The sequence below is a fragment of the Telmatherina bonti genome, assembly GCF_933228915.1.
Source record: "Telmatherina bonti genome assembly, chromosome: 12".
Lineage (NCBI taxonomy): Eukaryota > Metazoa > Chordata > Actinopteri > Atheriniformes > Telmatherinidae > Telmatherina > Telmatherina bonti.
In genome coordinates, this window is record NC_136610.1 from 31,820,940 (window position 1) to 31,842,827 (window position 21,888).

The following is a 21,888-nucleotide window of genomic DNA, read 5'->3' on the forward strand; positions in this document are numbered from 1 at the left end:
TCTGGCTTCAGCACCAAACAGAGTGGGTTTGTGCTTTGTCCCCAAGTTCTCGTGAATTCCTCTGTGGCAATAGACAATTGTGGTGAGGGTAGAAAACTGTACACATGATTGAATGAAGAATGGGTTTGCATTGTTAAGGCATCTAGACTGCTGGTAAAGATTACAGTGACAGAAAAAAAAGAGTATATAGATACAGCATGTAAGCAGGCATAAATAACACAGGAAAGGAAAGAACAGAGGTGAAAAAGAGGAACACAAAGAAAGAAAAACAGAGCATTTTCTTAATTCCCTTGGTTTCCACACACACAAAGAAAGAGTCACTCAAGAGAAGAACCCATGCATATTATCAGTTCAGGAACAATTTCATTCTGAAAGCCTCAAAAGGATCAAACAAAAAGTTATAGATTTACAGTATATATTAATGTGTGTTTATAATCTGAAAAAATCTACCTCAAACCAAATACTCTGAATAAGATGCTACTTTTTTTTGCCATACAATAAACATTTTCATGAGGAAAAAAAACCAAAAATGATTTTTTTTATTAACTTACAAATAATACAAAAATAGACAATGGTGTGTTTTGAATGAACAAAAGAAAAGCATGTCATTCCAATGCAAATAAAACAAAGGACATAGAAAGGAACGAAAGATTTAAAAAGTCACATTTAAATAGTGAGAGACAATGATACATAATAAAAGAAACAAACAAAAAACAAAACACTGAGATATGTTCACTTACTGTATTAAACGTACACAACACAACAAAACGAGGGTGAGAGTCAATGTACAAATACAAGGGATAAATACATTATTTATAGGATATTTTACAGGAATCCCCTTTTTTGTATCCAAATCCATGTTTCTCATATTTAGCAGATGAGATATTGAAAACACACAGTAAATCTATCGTCTGTACTGAGAAGCTGCCTTAAGACGTTTAATGTTTACATTTCAAACTATAGCTATCGAATAAAGCAAAGAAATGTCAAATGAAAAATTCAACTTTTTTTTTTTTATATACAAAAATATATCACATTTATCACACATTTTACTTTAATTTGATATTTGTTAGGCTCCTTCAGTAACAGTGCTGGCTGGACTCACACATCCTCTGGCTTTTCAAGTCTTCACTAAAATTTCAAACAAAAAAGTCAAATTTGGCTTTTTTTTGTCTTTTTCTTCATATGACAAGCAGAAAATAATATTGCAAACAGCTCAATCCTCACAGTTTTATTAAAATTTAAACAAAGAAACCAAACGATCTTGTAAAAAAAAAAAAAAAAAGCAAAGAAATGAATGGTTTCTGATGCTGAAACAGGACAGAGCGATTTTTATGGGATTGGTTTTAGATCTGTGGTTTAATTAGCAGCGAAAATTGAGGGTCATTTACTTCCTTTTTGTATTTCTTCACATTTTTGTGTTGTTGACCTCAGAAGGCTGGCCAGTGTGCTGTTATGTGGTTTTACTTTAGCGAACCGGTGATGTTAAGGAGAGAAGTTATGTAAACTTCACGTTCAAACCGACACTTTACTGCTGTTTGTGCAAATCACGGGTTGCAAGATGGTGTGGGGGGGCCTCCAGTAATCAAACCTCGCAGGCATAAACATAAAGATAAATAAATGCTCTTCTCATGAGTTCAGTGTCACACTGTGGGCAAACGATCAGTCTATACACTCCATCCAATGCGGCATCAGAGAAGCTACACTAATTCAACCAAGAGGGAACTAACATCACAAAGGTTCAGACTGTCCGATTTCTCCTCTCCCATAATCCCTTCAGATGAAATCCCACTGGAAAGGCCTGAGTTTGACAGAGTCCTGCGTCTTATCTTGACTTCCTTCAGTACAGCTCCGGAGCATAACAGAGGCTTGTCAGACTCTGCTACTGTGTCTTTTTCCTCTCAACATTCCCAGTTCTCCAGCTATCCTCGATTCCTCTACATGGGTGGAACGATCATCCCGGGGATCGCTGCTTTGTGGGAAAAGAGGGGGAGGAAGGGGTGAGTAAATGGGAGAATGAGGGGTAAGGAAAGGCGAGGAGAGAGAGAAAGAGAGAGAGAGAGAGAGAGAGAGAGAGAGAGAGGTCAGTCATGTGATTGCTGGGTTTCATCTGTCATCACAACACTCACATAAGAGAAATGAGCTCCAGCATCTGGCGAACAAAGACGACTCTCCCTCATTATCTCTTCATTCCGAAGTCCCAGAATCAAAACATTTTTTTTCCTCCGCTGCGCCGCTAACTTGGCGTACAGCGACGACATTGTTCAATTTCTCACAGGCCTTCTGAGCAGCTTCATGCGAGAGCTGCCTCTGTTAATTGTTAGCAGTTACGGAGCGTAAGCCAAATGTACACCATGGAGCATAATTCAAACACAACAGTGACGTGGGATGACAAAGGTGATGAAATTAGGCTCAACAGTCAAACATGGAAATGAAAACTCTAAGTCAGGCGGCTTTGTTCACATTTTTACCCTCTTATGTCAAGCTACTGCTTCCAACTTTTACATCTTCACCTCATAACAAGCCACCCCCCCCCCCCAACCCCCCACCCATCACCCCTTTCCCACTTCCTGGGTTTGACACAGAAACCATCAAGGGGAGAAATTTTTCATACAACATATTGGCTTCCTATTGATTCTCCTCCTTCTTCAATCCACTAATTCTCTGGTTATTTCCTAAGTGTCTCCGGCTTGTTGGGATTAACAGAAATGCTCTATGGGTGTGTGTGCGTCTGTGTGATCGGTGCTCAGTGGGTATTGGCCCGTGGGTCACTGTGGTCAGTGCTCATCAACGCTGCCAGAGGAAGTGAGGAAGTGCTTAGCTTGGGGCTCTGATAAAGATTCCCATCCATCATCTCTCTCTCTCTCTCTCTCTCTCTCTTTCAGGATCTCAACACCAAACGACATCCTGCCGAGACAGACGGACCCTGTGCTGCATTCGATGGAAATGGGAGAACAGAATGACCCGTGGTAGCTTAACAACCCCCCCTCCTCCTCTCCCTCCCTACAGAGAAACTCACTGGGGCAATGGCAGGAAGCAGGAAGTGAAAACAGGAAATAGAAGACATATGGCGTTTCATGCTGTCTCTCTGACAAGTCAAGAGTGACAAATAAAAACAGAAAAGAGAAGGAAGGGTAGGGCCGGAATGGTGCAAATGAGCAGTCTGGGATAGTGTGGAGTGCAAAGAAAAACACACAGAGCAAATGAAACAGGAGAATAACGTACTTCAGGAGAAGGCCAGACCCTGCAGAGAGCTGGCTGATGAGTACTTGCTAGAGTCCACAAAAGACTGATCTACAGTGAGGAAGGATAGTGGAAGGGTTCAAGGGCAAAGGAAGGAAAAATCAAGGGGTGAAGACGGGAAGAAAAAGGAACATTAGGGGAAGAAGTGGGAGTAAAATTAACAAGTTATAAGAGATGCAGAAGAGCAGGACAGAACCTTGAGGGTAAACAACTCTGTGTAAACAATTATTTATTAACTGAACTTTTAATTTGCACCTGAGTGTTTTTACGACATAAACAGATAATAAGTGACGACACGATTAGCTGCATACCTTGCAGGCTGTTAGCGTTAGCGCTGGTGCACGTGGGAGGAGGGGAGTTCTGGGGTCGGACGACAGGGGCAAAGGCGCTCTTCTGCTTGACAGCGGCGGACACCATGTTGGCTGGAGAGAATGAAAAGATACCCGAGGAGCTGCTGCAGTTGGAGGGCAAGCTGGTCGACGACGCCATGGTTGGACTAGACGGGACGACTGAGAGAAGAGAATAGGGCAAGAAGGGGGGTTTAAGGGAGGGGGAGTAGCAGGGTGAATGTAAGAGATGAAAGACAGGGAAAAGAGATGATAAAGAAAGAGGGTTAGAGAGAGGGCCGAGGACAGAGGACGGGCAGACGGGACGAACAGAAAGGGACTGGTCAATGGATGATGACAGGAGGGATAACATTTTGGACTCAGATCAGCTGGCTCAGACTTAACTTAAAGCCTCTGGGGTTAATGTACAGTAACTTTGCAATTAGATATTCCATAGCTAAGACAAAAATGTTTTTTGGAAACTTGCACCAAAAACCGCCCAAAGCATTTTATCCTTCAGATCAGTCTCTTTTGATGACTCATCTTCTGCTCCAGGGGTGCAGTCTGTAGGTAAACACACATCACGTCGGAGATGCTGAACCTGTAATTTATTTTCAGGGCAACTTTCTCATATCTCGTAACTTTTACCTCCGATAATCGTGCAAAGATAATTCAGAGGATAATCTAGACTGATGTTTTTGGTAAAATAAAACAAAAAGTCTGATGATATCTGCATGACACAATACATTTCTTTATATTTCTGCTGCCCTAAAAGCACAAGTTCACTTAAACATGCTTTTAACAGGTGGGCATTATTTCCACATATCTTTGTTTAATACCTTTAATACCGGGCTTTGTCCTGTTGTGTTTGTCACAATGAAATGTAGCCATGGAAGAGGCACAATTTCATCAGTTTCTCAAAGTCCATTTGTTTAAAAAGGCACATTTAATGTTATATAGAAAAAGTAGACCAACACTGCATGAAAAGAAATAAAAGAGGATGTTGATGTAGAGGTTTAGGTACTTTTGTAAAAAAAAAAAATTGTGTTTCACATAGTTCATCAACTAATTAAAATATATTCTCGATGTGCATTTTAGTTTTTATCTGCAATATTACAAGGAATTGTACAAAAACTAATGAATTTTGAGTTGTTTTTGTACTTTCTGGCTGAAGTGACATGATGGTGGTGTGTACTTTTATCAGACTGTGCAAAGATTTAAGACCTTTCTTCCTCCAAACTAAAGACAGACATGTTGGAGATTCATAATTAATTGCATGTAGGTGTAAGTGCGAATGTGCATAGTTGTCTGTCTCTGTGATAGCCTTGCAGTGGTCTGTTGACCTATCCAGGAATTACCCCAACCAATGCCCTGTGACAGCTGAGAGCCAGCTCTTATGTTTAAAAATAATATATAGAAAATTTCAACTATCCATATGCCATAAAATGAGACGGAAAAATCCATTTGTTCTTTGAAAATATTTAGTGTAAAATCTTAATACATCAATAACCACAAGTGGGGTGATTGGAATTGGAGACATTCCTCGCAGGAATGTCTCCTGGATCAGTAATGACAAACAGGCTCGCTTTTAGCAATGGCTCAGCTTCCCAGGTCAAAGTTCACCAGACTTAAACATTGATCATTATAATTATGTTGTCAGAGATTGATTTTTCCATGAAATTATCCTGTTTTTAAATAGATCCTCATCCAAGCCTCAGTGTGTTAAGAGTAAATTTCTCAGCATTTAGCTGGACATCATCAGTGCAGGTCCAGATTCAATTCTGTGAGGATTTCAAATCTAACACAACACTACAGGATTTTGGAAAAAAAAAAAGCTCTAGTGGACTTGTATTAAAAAATATTCCTGAGATTAAATTGAAGGCTTTTTACAAGGCAGCTGTTAGCTGGATTTACTGTGGTTACTATAATCATGAGCACCATACAGAATCAACGTTGACCAGACGGTTTTCCTCCCAAGCAACAATCCTGTCTTCCTCTGACATCATTCCATCCATCCATTTTGTCGGGTTTGTCTTTTGTCTGCTAATACACTAAGAGCATTTTCCCCCTCAGTGATTTTACAATCAACTGAGTCATATTTCACCTGCCCTCTGATATCTGCGTCTGCCTTTATTGTTGTTATTATCCAACACTTAGCTTTTATAGCTCTTCCTGACAAATCCTTGCAATAAAGTCATAATCCATTTATGAAGGGGACTAACTAATCAATTAATGAAAATTGGACCTACAAAGGCAGGCAGAGGGGCCATTGATTGAAAGTGTCTGTGTGGGGCCGATGAGCCTGTTAAAATACTTGTTAACACCCAGGAATCAAAGAGCTGAAATGGAATTGCTTCTCTAGCAATTAGTTTATTGATTTAATCAAGGGTCTTTAATGTAGAGGTTGTATGCGTGCGTGCTGAGGTGGTGGGGTGTGTGTGTTTCCAAGGGGGTGCTAGGTGATCTGCTCCCTTGGCCAATAAAGTGGGGATTTGTGTTTGACTCTGTCCTTAAAGAAACAGATGAGCCAGCTGAACTGCAATAGATGTGCGTCAATCCTTGATCCCTCTTCTATTCGTCATTCCCTCTCGAAAAGTTCCTCTTCTCTGCACAAAACATCCTGATTTTGCACTCTGTGTCGCGATATTATCACCTCCTTTTGGTTTTAGATCTAGGATGTGGTGTATTTACTCACTAGCATAGGGCGAGTTGCCTGCAGATCCATTGAGGAAGTTGGGCGAAGTGCCCAGGGTCGCCATGCCAGAGTTAGCGTAGCCATTCATACTAGTGGAGACAGAGCTGTAGCTACTCTGCTGTGGGGTGGAGCTGGGGACATAACCATGAGGGGACACGCTGCTTGTACTCCTACTGAAACCTATTGACGGGGAGAGAAAAAGAGAAGAAGAGAGATTTGTGTTAGGAGGTATAAGCAGATGGGAGATAAAACAAAATGCAAAAGCCTACATGCAGCACTGCCAAGTACTCTATTCCCAACAAGACTAATGGATGTAGTATTATAAGCCAGAAGAATTTTTTAGAAAAATCTTAGATAACATATGGCAAAGCGAGAAAGCAATGAAGGAGGGAGAATGATATTAGACGGATCCAACTACTGAAACAAGAGGCCTTTTAACCCTACTGGCTCCCCTCCAAATCTAGATACATTGATAAGGCAATTAACCTAAAAGACCTCTGCAGCTCTATTATAATTCATAAAGAATGAATCTAGTTGCTCTGACAGGAGTTATCCCTCCTGAACACAAGGCGGACAATATGGGAAAGAAGACGACAAATGTACTCCTCAGGTCCAACATGCTGACGCTGGAGGAAAAGCAGCTGGAATTGAACATCAGAAATTCCAACTCTGATGCAACAAAGACTGCCTCTTTTATCGTCATCTTTCTTCTCCCCATTCTTGTCTTCTGTGAGCCGCAAACAACTTGTGCGTTACCGGATAAGCAGCTGATCTCGTCTGTTTTCCTCACATCTGCAGATGTTTCTAGATGAAGATGAAGGGCAGAGGAAGCTCATCGGAATTATTGAGACACAACCAGAGGCCGGTCCATCCACTCTCCCCTCGTTCCCCTGATACATGTGATGAATCACCACTGACTGCACCCACATCTCTCTTTGTCAGACAGGGGCCGACCCCAGTCTGATATACGCACCCCAAGGACCCACTCATATTTCTCCATCGTACTCCATCCATGGCTCGCTTTTTCTCCATTCTTCACTCTTTCCTGCTTTCAAATTTTCCCTTAGTCTTCTTCCCTCTCACCTACTCCCTTCCTCCTTTTTTCCAGACTTACTTCTTTGCCCCGCGCTCTTAAATCACCTCCTCTGTATTTCCCACATGAAAAATAAAATCTCACTCCTCATCTTTTCTATCATCAAGAAAAGGGAAAAATATAAACAAATCACTGTCACTTTTCCCATGATGATAGACTTCCCTCGCACTTTGTTGCGTTCGCTCACCCTGATTGGCTGTTTGCGCCACCTCTGATCCGGTGAAGGAGTTTACAGCCATCATACCGGCGTGGACTGAGCTGCTGCCAAGACTGGCTAGCTGGTTGTGCCCTCTTGGCACTGTCGTGTAGAGGGCCTCAGCGATATCCGCCGCTCGCTTCAGAATCATCTCCTGACAGAGAAAAAGAACAGAAGAGCTGCGGTTACCAGCAGGGAAAAGATGTATCAGTATATATGATTTTCCCCTCAATGAAGGCTTTATTGCCTCATAAGAATGCTAGATCTCCACTTGAGATATTGCATATGTAAAACTAAGAGAGCTGAGTGGGTTTTTATCAGCGGTCACTGGGAGCATTGGGATTAGTTCCAGTAAATGGAGGGAAGGCTCATTAAGAGACTCATCCCATCTTTTTCCTGCCTCTTCCCTCCCTGTGTTGTGCTTTTAGTGTCCTCCACCTTCAAAGTCAAGCCTTAATCCCACTCCTCCTTTTTCTCCATCTACCTCTGCACCTTTCCCCTGTTCCTCCTTCAAGCCTCTACAGTTTGCTCTTATTGTACTTCTTTTTTTCCCTTTCTCCTACGAACGGATAAAAGCACTGACATATTCCCTTGCGTATGCTCGTGAAGTCACAGATCTTGGGAAAACGCAGCAGGGTGCCGCAGGGCCCCGGCGGAGACACCGCCTTTGATGCTGGCAGTGGCCTGAGCCACAAACACAATTTTATCTACGAAGAGATGTGGATGCTTGTATGTGTAAACACTTGTGTTTTTGTGTGTGTGTGTGTATGTTCACCTGGTTATTGTGAGGCATCCCGTACAAGGCCTCTACCAGGTCTGCCGCTCTCTTTAAAATCACCTCCTACAATCGAGCACAGAGAGAGGAAAGGGATTGATCATGATTGTGATGGCTCGAACTGTTCAGTCACTTTTATTACGTTTCACTTCTTACATTATGCTGTGAATGCAGAACAGAGAGTGTGAGAGAGGGAAGAAGCAGACAGAGGAAGGCAGAGGAAGAGAAATGGGCCTATCCCAGCACTTTGTTACTAGCTGGGCAGTTTGGGAGTAGCAGAAGGAAGATACTGTTATCTGTGAATAAAACATGAACCTATATCTCTCTATCAGTCAACCAATCTTCTCCCTCCCTTATGCCACTGATGGATCATGAATCCACGGCACATGATCAGACATCCATCTCATTTAACACAACATATCATCAGGTTGACGGCTATACAACTCGCCTCGTCAGTTGGAATACACCCGTCTCTGGCCTGTATTAACCCCGGTAATGATCCGAGTGAATGGCCCTGCATCCACTTTGTGTGATAAATGTAGAACATCATTGCTCAGGTGAAAACTGCCGAGTGGAATTTCCCACATCAAACATTTATCCTAACGTAGTGTTACCGCTTCTTCGCGCTCATTTTCCTCTCTTTCTCTGTCTCTATTCTTTTTTTTTTTTTTTCCCCTCCCTGAGTGTATGAGTGTGTGACTCCAGGCAGTCGTTATATATGTGCGTGTGTGTGATGTAGACACCTACAGCCCTACGAAACCCTTTTTAAAAGTTAATGTGCTGGGGCCAGGATATATGCTGGAGGCGCGACAACCAGAAAATTGCAGCCCCCCCTCCCTCACCACCCCCTACCCCCCCTCCAACCTTCTCCTCGTTTCTTTCTCTCCCTCTTTCTCCTCAAACCAGCGCACACACACGCTGTGCGTTATACTCTCCTGAGTGTATCCCTCGCTGCGAACAAGCCCTGGAGCATGTGTGCTCTCTGTTCCGTGACACACCGCCTTTCAATCAGACCTCATATCTCACACACACACACACAACGTACATGAGCACAACCGCACACACGGCCCCGCACATGTGGAGGCTGTCGAGCACACCCAAGACATGACGAGAGGGTCAGCAAAGCAATAAAGATTGTAGAGCGCTGTCCGAGGTGCTAAATTCACTCAATAATGGGAGCGCTGCCTCTGTGTTAACCTCCCATTACTAGCACTATCTGGGGGAGGTAGAGAGGGAGGCATTGGGAGGAGGGGGAGACCAGAGAGGAGGCCTGCTTGAGGTGATTGAGAGATGTAGTGGCCCTAGGAAGGTAAGTGGTTCTTTAGTATGTATGTGCCGCTCCTCGCTTCCTTCTCTGTGCTTTTCCTCGACGCCGCGTGCCTCCCAGTGATCGCTAGATAGATAGATGGATGGATGGATGGATGGAGGAAAGGAGGGGATGACAGGGAGGAGGAGAAGGGGGAAATGAGAAAAGTGTGAGGCATTAGGATACAAACAGATCTGTGGCTGAAGTGTAACGGTGTTCTGGGAGGATATGTGAAAGCCCCTTCACTTAGTGTTTGCCTCCTGCGCCCCAACCCTTCAACCCCTTCTCCTCCTGCCTGCTCATCTCTCCTCTCACCTGTGTCTGCAAACTACTTTCTTTTGTCTCCCTCTTCTTCCTCCCACTATTAATCATTTCTTCTTCTGGTCCTGTGCCCTGTCTGTACCTATCAGTCTCTCGTTAGTGTAGGGATCTGTCCAGTAGCTAAACGCGATTAGGCAGCGCTCCAGAGTCATTCTGATAAACAGATAAATGTGGTTAGCGCTGTCCAGCCTCCCTAGCTCTGCTGCTGTAAGGGGAGACCATTTCCTGGGCGCAGGGTCTTTTCCAGTAAAGTCAGGCCCGCAGAGACGTCAACAGGAAGGGGAACCTGATCCAGAGCAGAGCCTGGCCTTGTCTGGAAGGCCGGTCACTCATTAGCTGCACCCAGACCCCTAGCCACACCACAACCTTTACTAAACACCCTGCAGTCTAGCTGCGCACCACTCTCTGGTCACTCTGAATGTCTGTCTATTAGCTCTGGCACCGTATAGGTGGGCTGTCTTCAGCTGGACACCAGATCATTACCACAGCATTCAGTGATTGAACAGCCATTGGCAAATATCCTGATTTTATTCCGCCTCAGTGTGAGCGTCTGGACTTGTTAAGGACCCTGATTATAAAAGGTGCCATTAGAGTGGAATACATTAAGATCCCAGTCACTTTCACCTCGTTTTAAAATCGACTGAAGAACAACCACAAAGAGGTTTTTTTTTTTTTTGCCAAGGTAGCTGTGAATGGACATTTGCAGCTCAAGGCGTTGCCAGTGTGTGCCCTCTCTCTAATGATTGAGGCCAACAGTTGGGAGAAGTGTGGTCAACAAAGTGTTATTACCTCAATAAAGGCACAAATCAATAGAGCTGAAATGAACAACCGGGCCTGCCAGCTACCACTGTTCATTTAGGAGGAGAAAAAGACACCAACCAAGCAAGGGGGAATGAGGAGAAGAGGAAAAGAGATGGATGGACTTAAAGATATTTAGAGAGATATGGGAGGTTGATAGGCTAAAGACCAGAACTCACCGGGACAAGTCTCACGTCCACCAGACAAGCAGCGAGGACAAGTGATTTCTCTATCCTCCTTCTGTAGCTACCTGGGCTCTTTATCTCTATCTCATGGTGACTTCTCTCCACCCAGTGTATATGTGTGTGCACGTGCAACCATGCAGAAGTGTGTGCGTGCGTTTCTACGAGTGTGTGCTGCTTTGTGGATGTGTGCTGGAAGTAATAAAGTCCACCCGGGGTTGACTTCGATCCACTGACCCAGCAGGAGGTAGGACTGGACAGCTATGATGGATCACCTAACCTGCTTCTGCCTCTCTCCTCCTCTCTCCCCTCAACCTCCTTTCCTACCTCTATTCCTCTTTTCCTCCCTCCATCTATCCCCTTTCTCTCCCACTTTGCTAGTCTTAATGACCTTATACTCAGCCGAAGGATGAATGGAATAGCCTGTACATTCGCTGCTCAAGTAAAGAGTTTGTTTGGACAGAAAATGACCATGGACGAAGTTATAAATGTTTCTGTGCGTGGATACTGCCACGTATGGTCCACTGTCTCTGCAGCACACAGATACCTCTGTGTGTGAAGTAATGCTGCTCTCCTTTCATGCATATCTATAAAAGCTATGAAACATAAGAAGTTTTCAATACTTCTCCGTCTCTTCCAGTGTTACCGGGATAAATTCCCACCAAACAGTTTCCATTGGCAACGAACAGGAGTAAAGATACGTGACAAAAGCAGAGGCACTGTACCTTGGGTAATCTCTCTTGGTCTCCGGGGTGTCTGGGGATGACCTTCTGTAATCTCTGGAAGCCGTAGTCTATGGTTGGCTCGTTCAGTGCTTAACAGGGAAGGATAGAACAGGCAGACAGGAAAAAAAAAACAGAACAAAACATTTATTTCTTCATTAATAATAATAAAAAAAACGAGCTAATGTTCTACTGAGGAATACAGCAGGAGATGCAACACAACAAGCTCAGTTTTACATGAATATTTTAACATTGAACCAAAGGAGCTGAAAATGTGGGTGTTCTTTGTTAAGCCTGGTGTGTGTGTCTTTGTTTGCCTGTGATGTAATGAATCTCTCTCTGTCTCCTGCTTTGGTGGTTAATAAAAAGACTGTCAGGAATCAGGGGGAGTGAATGTGTTTGTGTGTGTGTGCGTGTGTGTCCTGTGGTCTTGCGTTGATCAGCGACTAATATAAGCAATTACAGAGCTTGGTTCCAATATAACAAAGGCTTGATCGCTCCGGGGGAAGAGCTAAACACACATGTAGGACGATGCACTTGCATACTGTGATGTGCACACGCAAAAACACACATACAAAGAGTCAGATCATTCTGGCAGCAGGGAGGAAGCACTCTCTCTGCATGCTGTGGTCGCGCTACAGTAATTGAATATGAGAAGATTTACCATGAATATTTAAACATTAGAATAAATACAATGAAGATCTGAGGCTTACAGTACAAATACTTCAGAGGAGGATTGTTGGATAAGTGCTCTCTCCACATAACTCATTCCTAATGTACTGTCTCTGCCTCTCTCTGTCTCCTCTGACTTTAACCCTCCTACCCCAGCTGCCCTGGGGGGGGGGGGGGGGGGGGGCAATGCACAGTCTTCACTACTTATCTGCACTCCAGCCTTCAAGGTGCTGCTTCTGCACAGAGTTCGCAGCCATGTGTGGCTTCGAAATGTGATAAAAGAGAAAAGAAAAGGAACCATTATGCGTGAGAATTGCCTGTGTGTGTTTGTGCTGTCCGTCTGTTTCCCCTGTGGGTCGCAGCTTGGACGTTTCCTGAGGGCCGATGCCCCACTCGCCTCACATCTGAGCAGCCAGGCTGACTAGGCGGCCCCCAGAAAAAAGGCCCCTAGAGGCTATGAGTACAAGCTGTCCTTCTGGACCTCTAGTGACTTCACCATGGCTCCTCATGGGCTGCCCACTCACACACACACACACACACACACACACACACACACACACACACACACGAACCAAAGAGGAAGCACAGAAGCAAGGATAGGTGATGCTGTTTTGGCAACACAAACTGGACAGCTCTCCCAGCGGACTGCTTCCAGTAATCCATAAGGTTGAATGAAAGGAAAGGTGACTAGCTGGGAGCAAAGACGGTACAAGAGGGAAAAATAGCAAACAGGGGTGCCAGAGGTCCGTTCAGCTTCCAAAAAAAACGGTACACATCAGCGGCCAACTGATAAAACTAATAAAAGGGTGAAATAAAACAAAAACAGTCAAATGACATCCATAACATCCAACAAATAAAGTGTGAATTATTGCTGAGGACAAATATTTGACATTACTTCCCTGTGTTCTGATCTCTAAAGCCTAAAGAAGGATTTGCCCTGGATTAGGCCTGGAGTCTGAGGAAGGGATTGTTCCGGCAACATCCTCTGTCTTGTCTCAAAGGCTTTTGTTTTTATGATGAATTTTTTATCAGTTCTGCTCAATGTGCTAAATGAGCCTCGAGTGAACAATAGCATAAAAACCCTAAGACACACAGAGATACCCCTATTACAAATAAAGAGACAATTTTTGGTAATTGAGAGAGGAACTGATATTGTCTCTGCTCGTTTTCAAGGACCATAAACCAGAAGAAAAGTATGTGGGGGACAATGCACTTCACTAACCACCTGCCTCTTTCTCTTTGAGGATTATCTTGGCTTTTTATGCTCTTATATCCACATTCAATATCTTACATTTCACACCAGGAATAAGTGCTGGATGAAAATGAATAGATAAATAAAGAAATAAATAAAAACCCTCAAAAGAGGAGTGGTGGGCTACAACACTGCAGGATTCAAAGCACACTCTCCTATACAGGTATATTTATAATCCTTAGCTGTCGCTCTCCAGAAGAGCAAATCAAAGCCAGTAAAACATAACTGCCATAAATAAATGAATAGATGAGCAACAGCCCTGGACTGGAGGGATTCACCTAGCAATCACCCACATCAGATCAGATCAATGCTCATGGAAATTTCATGAAGCCTAGAGTCCACATCGCTTCATATTTCACTATAATAACCCACAGAGCCGCAGGGGGAGTGTGTATGAATGGGTGAGGGGGTAGGAGAAGGAGAAGAGGAAGCTTGGGTATAGAGGGAGGAGTGAAATGGGGTGGATGTATCATGTATGGGGTTCAAAGATGAGGCAGGGTGGTGGGAGGGGCTGACGAATAATTGAAAGGTCAGAATAGTGGAGTTGTTCTGGAAACAGAAAGGTAGAAGGAGAGATGAGTGGAGGAGGTGGAGAAGGAGGAGAGGAAGATGCACTCAGTGTCCAGTTGCACGGTCTCCTTCTCCTCCTGTGTCACAACACTGTGTGCACGAGTGTAGTTGCAGGGTTAGGTAATTGGCTCTGAGGCTTGATGTTAACACCTTAACAGGCCCTCAGACAGCCAGTAAGGAGCTGATCATATCACAACTTTCTGTTTCTCCCTCTTTCTCACCCTCTCCCCTCCTCTTCCTTGTCACCCCCCCCCCCCCCCCCCCCCCCCCCCACCTCCATCCTTCCCTCCCCTCTGCAGTCTCCAGTGCTCAGGTGTGATCTCATAAGCGCTGCCTGGCGATCGATGCCGCCAGTGGCAGGGGGTTCAATAGCCCTGAATTACGGCTTCATTTCTGCCCCCCCCCTTCCTCCTCCTCCCTCCTTCCCTCTCCTCACACAGATGAGAGCTGCCCACCTCCACACACACTCACACTCTCACAACACCCCCACCAACTACTCACAATCCAGATCAATACCTTACAATCTAATTTTTATCCATTTTTCCATAAACCCTGAGATTGCGTTTATTTGCAGAATCCGACAAGCTAAATAAAGCATCGCTTGAACATGTCAGGGAGACTAATGCATGGCTGGAAATTCATACAGAAAAAAAACCCCAGATGAGTAGAGCTTTCTGCTCCTGAACGAAGGAAGAGGCAGAGCCTGAGAAAGGGGGAGCAGAAGGGGAAAGATGGAGGCTCTACAAATCAATGGAGTTAAGGATGCGACCAGAAGATAAGCTCTAGTTATCTATTGCAAAAAAGTGCATGTTGACAATTAACAATACCTGACAGCACAGATTCTCATGGGCTGAATGCAAATTTGGAAAAATAAAAATCTGGCTGGGAAGTTTGTGCTCGAATTAAGACACAAGAAATGCAAGAAACCATCCCCTCTAGTGCACACTGCTCACTCAGATGGGTATGAAATAATTTACGTTCGAAATTCATTTACATCATCATCATGGAGCAGATGCTCCTGTAATAAGAAGGGAACATGCTAAAGATGCCACATGGTGCAGAAAATTAATCTCAATTTTAGAAAAAAAAAAAAAGAGCTGTGAATTTCCTTGCTTTTAAGATTGTGCACAGTAAATGTGAATGTATGCAGCTACCTCAGCTGGCCTTGTCTCCAGCTGTAGACCTGCCGTTTTAATCAACACCAGGCACCCACCCAAGCTCAATAAAAGGCAGCATTCACAAAATAGGAGCAAGACAAGTAATTGACCAGCTCGTGGCTGAACCCCATTTTATTGCCAGATGACTCCATGCCGCATTTGTGTATATGTGATGTGCAAATGTGCTCACGCATGAATGTAAGTGCATCTCCGCTGTCTATATAAATGTATACACATGCAAGTTTGTGTTAACTTTATATATATGTGTAAAACATACATCAGATCTTGCATACTTATAAGCAATATATTATATATCTAAAAGTGCTGATCCCATATTTCTCAGCATGTCATCATAATGTAGAATGTCTCAATCAGGGCTTGCATGTATCAAAACTGTGTACCACCTTTATGATTACTTCAGTGTCATCCGCGCTTCTCTCGAGTGTATGCACTGTATAAAATGACAGACAATCGACAGTCCTTCCTCCACTCTTAAAACTAATTTGGAGCACAGAGGCACCTGCACAGACAGGGAGAGAGATGTCAGCAGCAGCTGGTTTAAATTCTGTTCTTGACTTTTGTCTTTTCCCTGGCTGTCCCCGCTCCTGCTGGCTGCAACTGACTGATGTTTCCTACACACCTAATCTGCACTCATTGCTGAAAAACTACCCCTTAATGTTTGTGCGTGTGTGTGCATGGATGCGTGTCGGTGCCAGCCTTAATGTGAGCCAGCAGAGCCTTTTAATATCAGCAGAAGCTGTGGTGGAAGCACTAAGCAGACAAGGGTGCATACTGAGGAGGGACTGGTGGGGGGGGATTGCCTTTTGAACGACATTGGTGATTCATCAACTCTCCCAATCTACGGCCAGTATCCCTGTGTCTCTCATACACACGAACACCGGCCCGCATGGAGAAACATACACATGCGCCCTGCTGGTGGAGCATTATCACTTTGTGTTGCACGGAGAACAGAAAGGGAGAGCTTCTCTGATGAATGTTGCAATGACCGCAATCCAGTAAAAAAGGTGATACACAACCAAACATGAAGATGCATTCGCACTGAAGGGAGGAGGGCAGGCAATGACCTGACAATGAGAGAGGGATAGAGAGGAGAGGGAGATTAGGGAGAGCTCTCAGCCCCAGAGATGGGTAAGGCAGAGGGCAGAAAGTGGAACAGAAGAGGGATAAGGGGATAAAAAGACTGGGGAAGAGCAGGGGATGAAAAAAAAAACTTTTATTCTTATCAGCGGATAGCTTAATTGCCTTTGATGAGTCTAATTGGAGCTTTCTGAAGTCTAATGGCAGAGGAGTCCTCAGAGACGGCAGAAGGTACACTACTGTAATAGCTTCTCATCCGCACCACAAGTCCCCTTCTTGTCTCCTCTGTCCGAAGTCACAGCAGAATTTTTGCCCACGTGACGGCTGAGTCTGGAATATCAATAATCACGCAGCCTATGGTGTGGAGAATAAACCTACTGATAGGTATATGAGTGTGTGTGTATGTCTCTGTTGGGTATGTTTGCAAAGCAGCAGTAGCAGCAGTATTGGGTATGTGTTGACTTAATTAGGTCTGTGAGCTGCTCGCTTTCCTCTCCTCAGCAGAAGTTGATTAGCAATGCCAGCTGTCCCCAATGTAATTCAGAGTGTGCATGTGCGTGTGTGATTGCGCATGCACATGTAATATATGAGTATATGCATGTCTGATAGTGTGGGGTTGTGTTGATGTGTGCTAGCTGCCAGCTGCCACACAGTGCTGCCAATCCTCTATGATTAGTACCCACTGGCAACTGGGCTCAAACTGGTGCCAAACAGACCCAGGAGGACAACATGGCCCATGGTAATCCTCCATCCCTCTCTCCTCTTTCTCATCATCCACTCTTTCTCGTCACTCACATCAATTGCCTTTTTGGTCCAAATGCTGTGTTCATTCTTTGCCTTCATCCTCCGCCCCTCATTCAAGATAATGAGTGTGAGCAGGTTCCTCCTCTCTGGTATGGAGGTGAATGTGAGAGGTACAAATCCCTGCTAGGGAGAGTGTGAGAAAGGTAGAGCTGGGATCTCTGCCTCGCCAGAGCTGACTGCGTAGCTGTGAAGATGCAAGCATTTGGCAAGTGGCATCACAAAGTGTGTGCACAGCAGCAGCAGATAACCTCTTGCTACCTCTTACCTGTTGACACTTTTTTTTTCTATGTGCCTCCCAGGCACAAAGAGAAAAAGCAACAAAAAAAAAAAAAAAAGGAAGATGAAATTATTAAGAAGCGAGTTTTATATAAGTGAATGTGACAGGGTGAAGGAGTGGGGGGTTGGGAAGCGATAGGATGTTTATGTATACGGTTCCCACATGTCTGGCACATTAAAAGGCTGCGTGCGCACCTGCACACCCTACATGCACACAGTCCTATGAGTTTGGCAGAGTGTGGGCTGTTGGACAGCTCTGGTGTGGCAAAGGCTGCCCACCCATCTTCCCTCTGTCTTGGTAATGCTGTTAGTTGTCAACATGCTTGTGCGTGCTTGGACTACATTCACACATATGTACAAACAAACAGAAGCATGCTATTGCCGTCTTTTCCATAAGTCCACAAACTGTGACTCGTGGATGGATTTTGTACATGTACTGTAATAAGGACACACACACACACACACACACTAGACAGAAAAATGCATGCTGCCGATGTGACACACACACACACACACACACACACACACACACACACTCTCACAATTGTGATTTCGTCAAATGTTGGCAATTCCAGCCGCGGCTTACTGCCTAAGTCTATCAGTGGTTGAGATTACAGACAGATTTATGTGATTCACAATCTCCCAGAGGAACTGTGGCCTCGCATTGGTTAATCACTGCTTCACATTCACTCTCTCTACCACTCTTTCACCGCACGGCTATAACTCTGATGTAACACTCAAGCTATTCACATCCCCGCACTTGCCGTGAAAAGTCTCAGCGCAGAACTATACCGCTCCGAATCACACCTCGGACGGGGTTAATTCTCAATAATCCCAGTAATCAAAAGGTTAAACCTCCCCTTGACCTTCACCTGCATCATAAAAGAGGGCAAATACTTTTTTTTCCCCCTGCTGATCAGCAGGCTTTTTCACTGAATTATTGAGTCATGTTATTGAATTCTAAATTGTTTAGCATGCACGTTTTTCTCCAGAAGCAGTGCTTCAGAGTGATGACAGCATATAAAATGTTCACCTCATCACTTTCAGCACAAAAAGTGAGACTGAATAAGCCAGTGTAAGAAAATTTTATTGATTCCAGTGTGTGTTTTCCCCCCATGCTAGACTTCTAAGTTGTTTTATTTGCGAAAATGAAAGAATGTGAGGTAAAAGCCAACAGATTGGTAGATTAAGGCTTCGTTTTCTCTTCAGATTGCAACGCAAATTGATGTGATTAGTAAAGGTTAACTATTAGTTTGTACCTGTGTAGATGAAACGTCCAGGTGTGCCTTTGCAGAACTGTTTGGATTTGTAGGACAGCGTGACTTCAACCACCCCAGGGATGTGTCTGGGCGGGGTCTGCACACGGATGGCATGAGGGGTGATCAACTGCAGAGGAGCAGAGGGCAGGCAGATTAATGCAATGAAACTTCATATCTTATCGTCTACCCAGGGGACTTCTCTTGGCTTGTCTCAACCCTCTCTGTCGCAGCTTTGACTTTCTTTCTTTGTATAATATGCCTGAAAATGATTTGTTAGTGCCAAAGCCCTCAGGTGGCCTTATAGCCCAAGGCAATGTCACTGTGAGGCCCAGGATGGTTATCAGTGCTGACATGGACTCTGTAAAAGGGGTTCAAAAGCAGTTATCTGTTTATGAATAAAACACACTTTCCTCTGCATACATCTATTGAATGCAATGAGTAAATGTATGCTATGCTTGCCTCGGCTGTCCCTTTCTTTGTGTCTGTCAGCTGAAACTGTCTAGCTGCCATTAGCCACATAAAAGCACCACTGAGTCTTAAACAGACCCACTTAGAGAAGCTGATGAGCCCACTTGTATTGTATGTGTGCATATGCTGAAGGGTCTTTGAAGGAAAAATGGTAACATGACAAAACACAGACAAGACCTTGCTGAGTGCTTGTTTCCTGCACAATGTAACTGAACTAGCACTCAAAGCTAGCAGCGTTCAAAAGCTATCAGAGCTGCTGCCGGCACTTTGTGTATGAGAATGTATGAGTGTGTGTTGTTCTAACTGTCCCTTTCATTGCTCACTTAGCTAGGCTTTCATTCCACCATTGTCTGGCCCCACTCACCTCTCAGCGAGATAATATAGGAGCTTTTAATAGAATTATTCCTTTACTAAAGAGAAAGCTGTTTAGCTGCGGCACCCTGACCTTCAATTTCACACATACACTGCATTTACATTTTAGTTGTGGCAGATGCTCCTTACAAAGGGATTCGTACTGTTCGATGTGCACAAGAAAGCAGATACAGAGGCAGCCTAATAAAAGACAGGAGGGGAGGTAAACAGAGATGTGACAGAAAAAGAGCAACAGCGGAGTGAAATGAGATAGCAGGCTGGGGCTCAGGTTGAAAAATATTTCTGATATACAGAATTACAATTAATCATTGCTTTCCCAAATGACTATTTATAACAAAGTCTTTGTTGCAGCCCTAGTCTGCAAAATATAAGTGAAATGATAAGAAATTCATCAATTCACTTGCTCTTCAAACAGGTTCAGAAAAGAGTTTTATTTTTCTGTTTTTAGCGACAATGATCAGCTAATGTGAAAGTTTGGAAGGTAATCATACTGGTAATGTTTGGGGAACGTAAAGCACCAAATTAGTCGTTCAAAAATATACTTAAAGTGGTAAAAGTGAAGAAAAACTGTCCTTGTAGCTTTTTCTACAAGGTAGCACAACACGCACTTTAATGCAAAGGCAACATTTTATTGTTTTAGCTTTAAAGGCAAGCAGCTTCTAACTACAGCTGTCTTTTAAATGTAGTGATATAAAAAGAAAATTCTAAATTTCCTTCAGAAATTTGAGAATTAAAACATGGCATTGCAAAGCAATACTAAGGAAAAGCAAAAGTAGATATTATGAGGACTTACAAATATAGTAGCCAAAACTGATTCTTACATAAAACCAAGAAAAATAGTATAAACTGCTCTGCATTCATGCTAACAACATTTATAAATAAATAAATAAATAAATGGATCAAATCCCTTTAAAATCTTCAAAATATTTTTGATAAAGTGGTTGCGCTGCCCTCATATGCTTTTCTGCATGACTACATGATGACTGACCTCACTCCACACTAACATGGTTCCGAAAATGACTTGAAGGCCGTCAAAGAAGTTGTCCCCGATGATGATGACCGTTGCCCCCCCTGTGGTCCAGCCTTCACTGGGGCTGATGGCTTTGATGCTGGGGGTTGCTGGAAAAAAAAAATCAGACACAATAGATTAGGTGCTAAGTAGCCTAATGACAGCCAAGGAAGGTCTTTGCCATTGACACCATGTACTGTCCCTTCTTCTTGCCATCTCAGTCTTACACACACGCAGACACGCATAGATCACCTCTCGCCTCTCTCCCAGGGGTCGGGGGGCGGACGTGGAATACTAATCAGAGTGATTATACGCACCCCGTTATTAAACATCACCCATGCCCTGTGTGTGAGGGCAGCAGCGGTGCGCTTGTTTTATGACACGTGGCAAAGCGTGCAGGCGTGTAAATGTCAGGTGTGCTCAGTGTCTGATCAAAGGGCACACGACCGGGGAACAGAGCAGAGCCAACAGTAGCTCTGCCCTCTGAATATGCTGCCTTCATTAACCAAACGCTTAGCTCTTGCTCAGCTGTCTGTTCCACATATCTGTGAGGTGGCCATTTCCAGCTACTGGCCATGGAGCCCACGTGCACACTCGCTCATTCAGCATCCTGTTGGGAATATTTGTAAAATGTTTTTTTTTTATCCGGTCAGTAATTTTTCTTCAAGCATATTCTTTGCATCAAAGCAAAATTTACAGGGAGTTAACAACAATACACAGCATTTCAATAACTGGTCCTCAGTGTGCTTTTAGACCTTATCAGTTAATGTTATGGACTTGGAGATTACTGGACGTGATTGAAGAAAAGAGCAGCATTGGGAAAATACATGTTTATACAAGCTAAATCTCCTCTCCTTAACAGATATGCAGCTTCTCAGACATGCTGTAATTCTGGAAAGCGGCATAATCCACTTTAGACTAGGCTGACTCTCCCTGCAGCATTGCCTTTGCTCTTTGCCCGACTCCCTGTTCTGTTGATCCTCCCCAACAAGCTGGAATGATATTTAACCCCCTGATACGCCTGCAGAGATCAGCATTCACCGAGTAGCAATCTGTGGCCGTAATCATGGCCCTAAGATGCCTCCCCTTCACAGCCGCTGATGTTGTGTGTGCTCAATGTGCATGTGTGTGTTTATATATATGTGTGTGTGTGTGGATTAACCAGATGGTGGTACGTGAATCCATGTGATAGGATTATACTTTGGGGTGTTCCTCGGTGCCATCTGTTCAACTCTACGCACAGCTCATCTATTACTGCTTGAAATAGGCCCCAAAGTTGTGTATCTTACCAAAA

At 43.9% G+C, this 21,888-nt stretch overlaps 1 protein-coding gene across 3 annotated transcripts in view; it reads right to left on the minus strand.

The window, feature by feature from the left end:
- Positions 1–719: 719 nt before the first annotated feature.
- LOC306763719 (transcription factor COE1-like) overlaps positions 720–21,888 on the minus strand; it is a gene marked incomplete at its 5' end in the record, with an annotated part of 52,713 nt that continues 31,544 nt past the window's right edge. Inside the window, 8 exons of one of the 3 annotated variants that reach the window (XM_079250603.1) lie at positions 720–1,969; positions 3,555–3,752; positions 6,265–6,444; positions 7,545–7,707; positions 8,329–8,394; positions 11,661–11,749; positions 18,746–18,872; positions 20,574–20,704. In XM_079250603.1, coding sequence (XP_079106729.1) covers positions 1,938–1,969; positions 3,555–3,752; positions 6,265–6,444; positions 7,545–7,707; positions 8,329–8,394; positions 11,661–11,749; positions 18,746–18,872; positions 20,574–20,704 — 986 coding nt within the window. In that variant the 3' untranslated portion in view covers positions 720–1,937. Of the gene's footprint in view, positions 1,973–3,554; positions 3,753–6,264; positions 6,445–7,544; positions 7,708–8,328; positions 8,395–11,660; positions 11,750–18,745; positions 18,873–20,573; positions 20,705–21,888 lie in introns of all 3 variants that reach the window. The other 2 variants (XM_079250602.1, XM_079250601.1) reach the window with 2 other exon arrangements.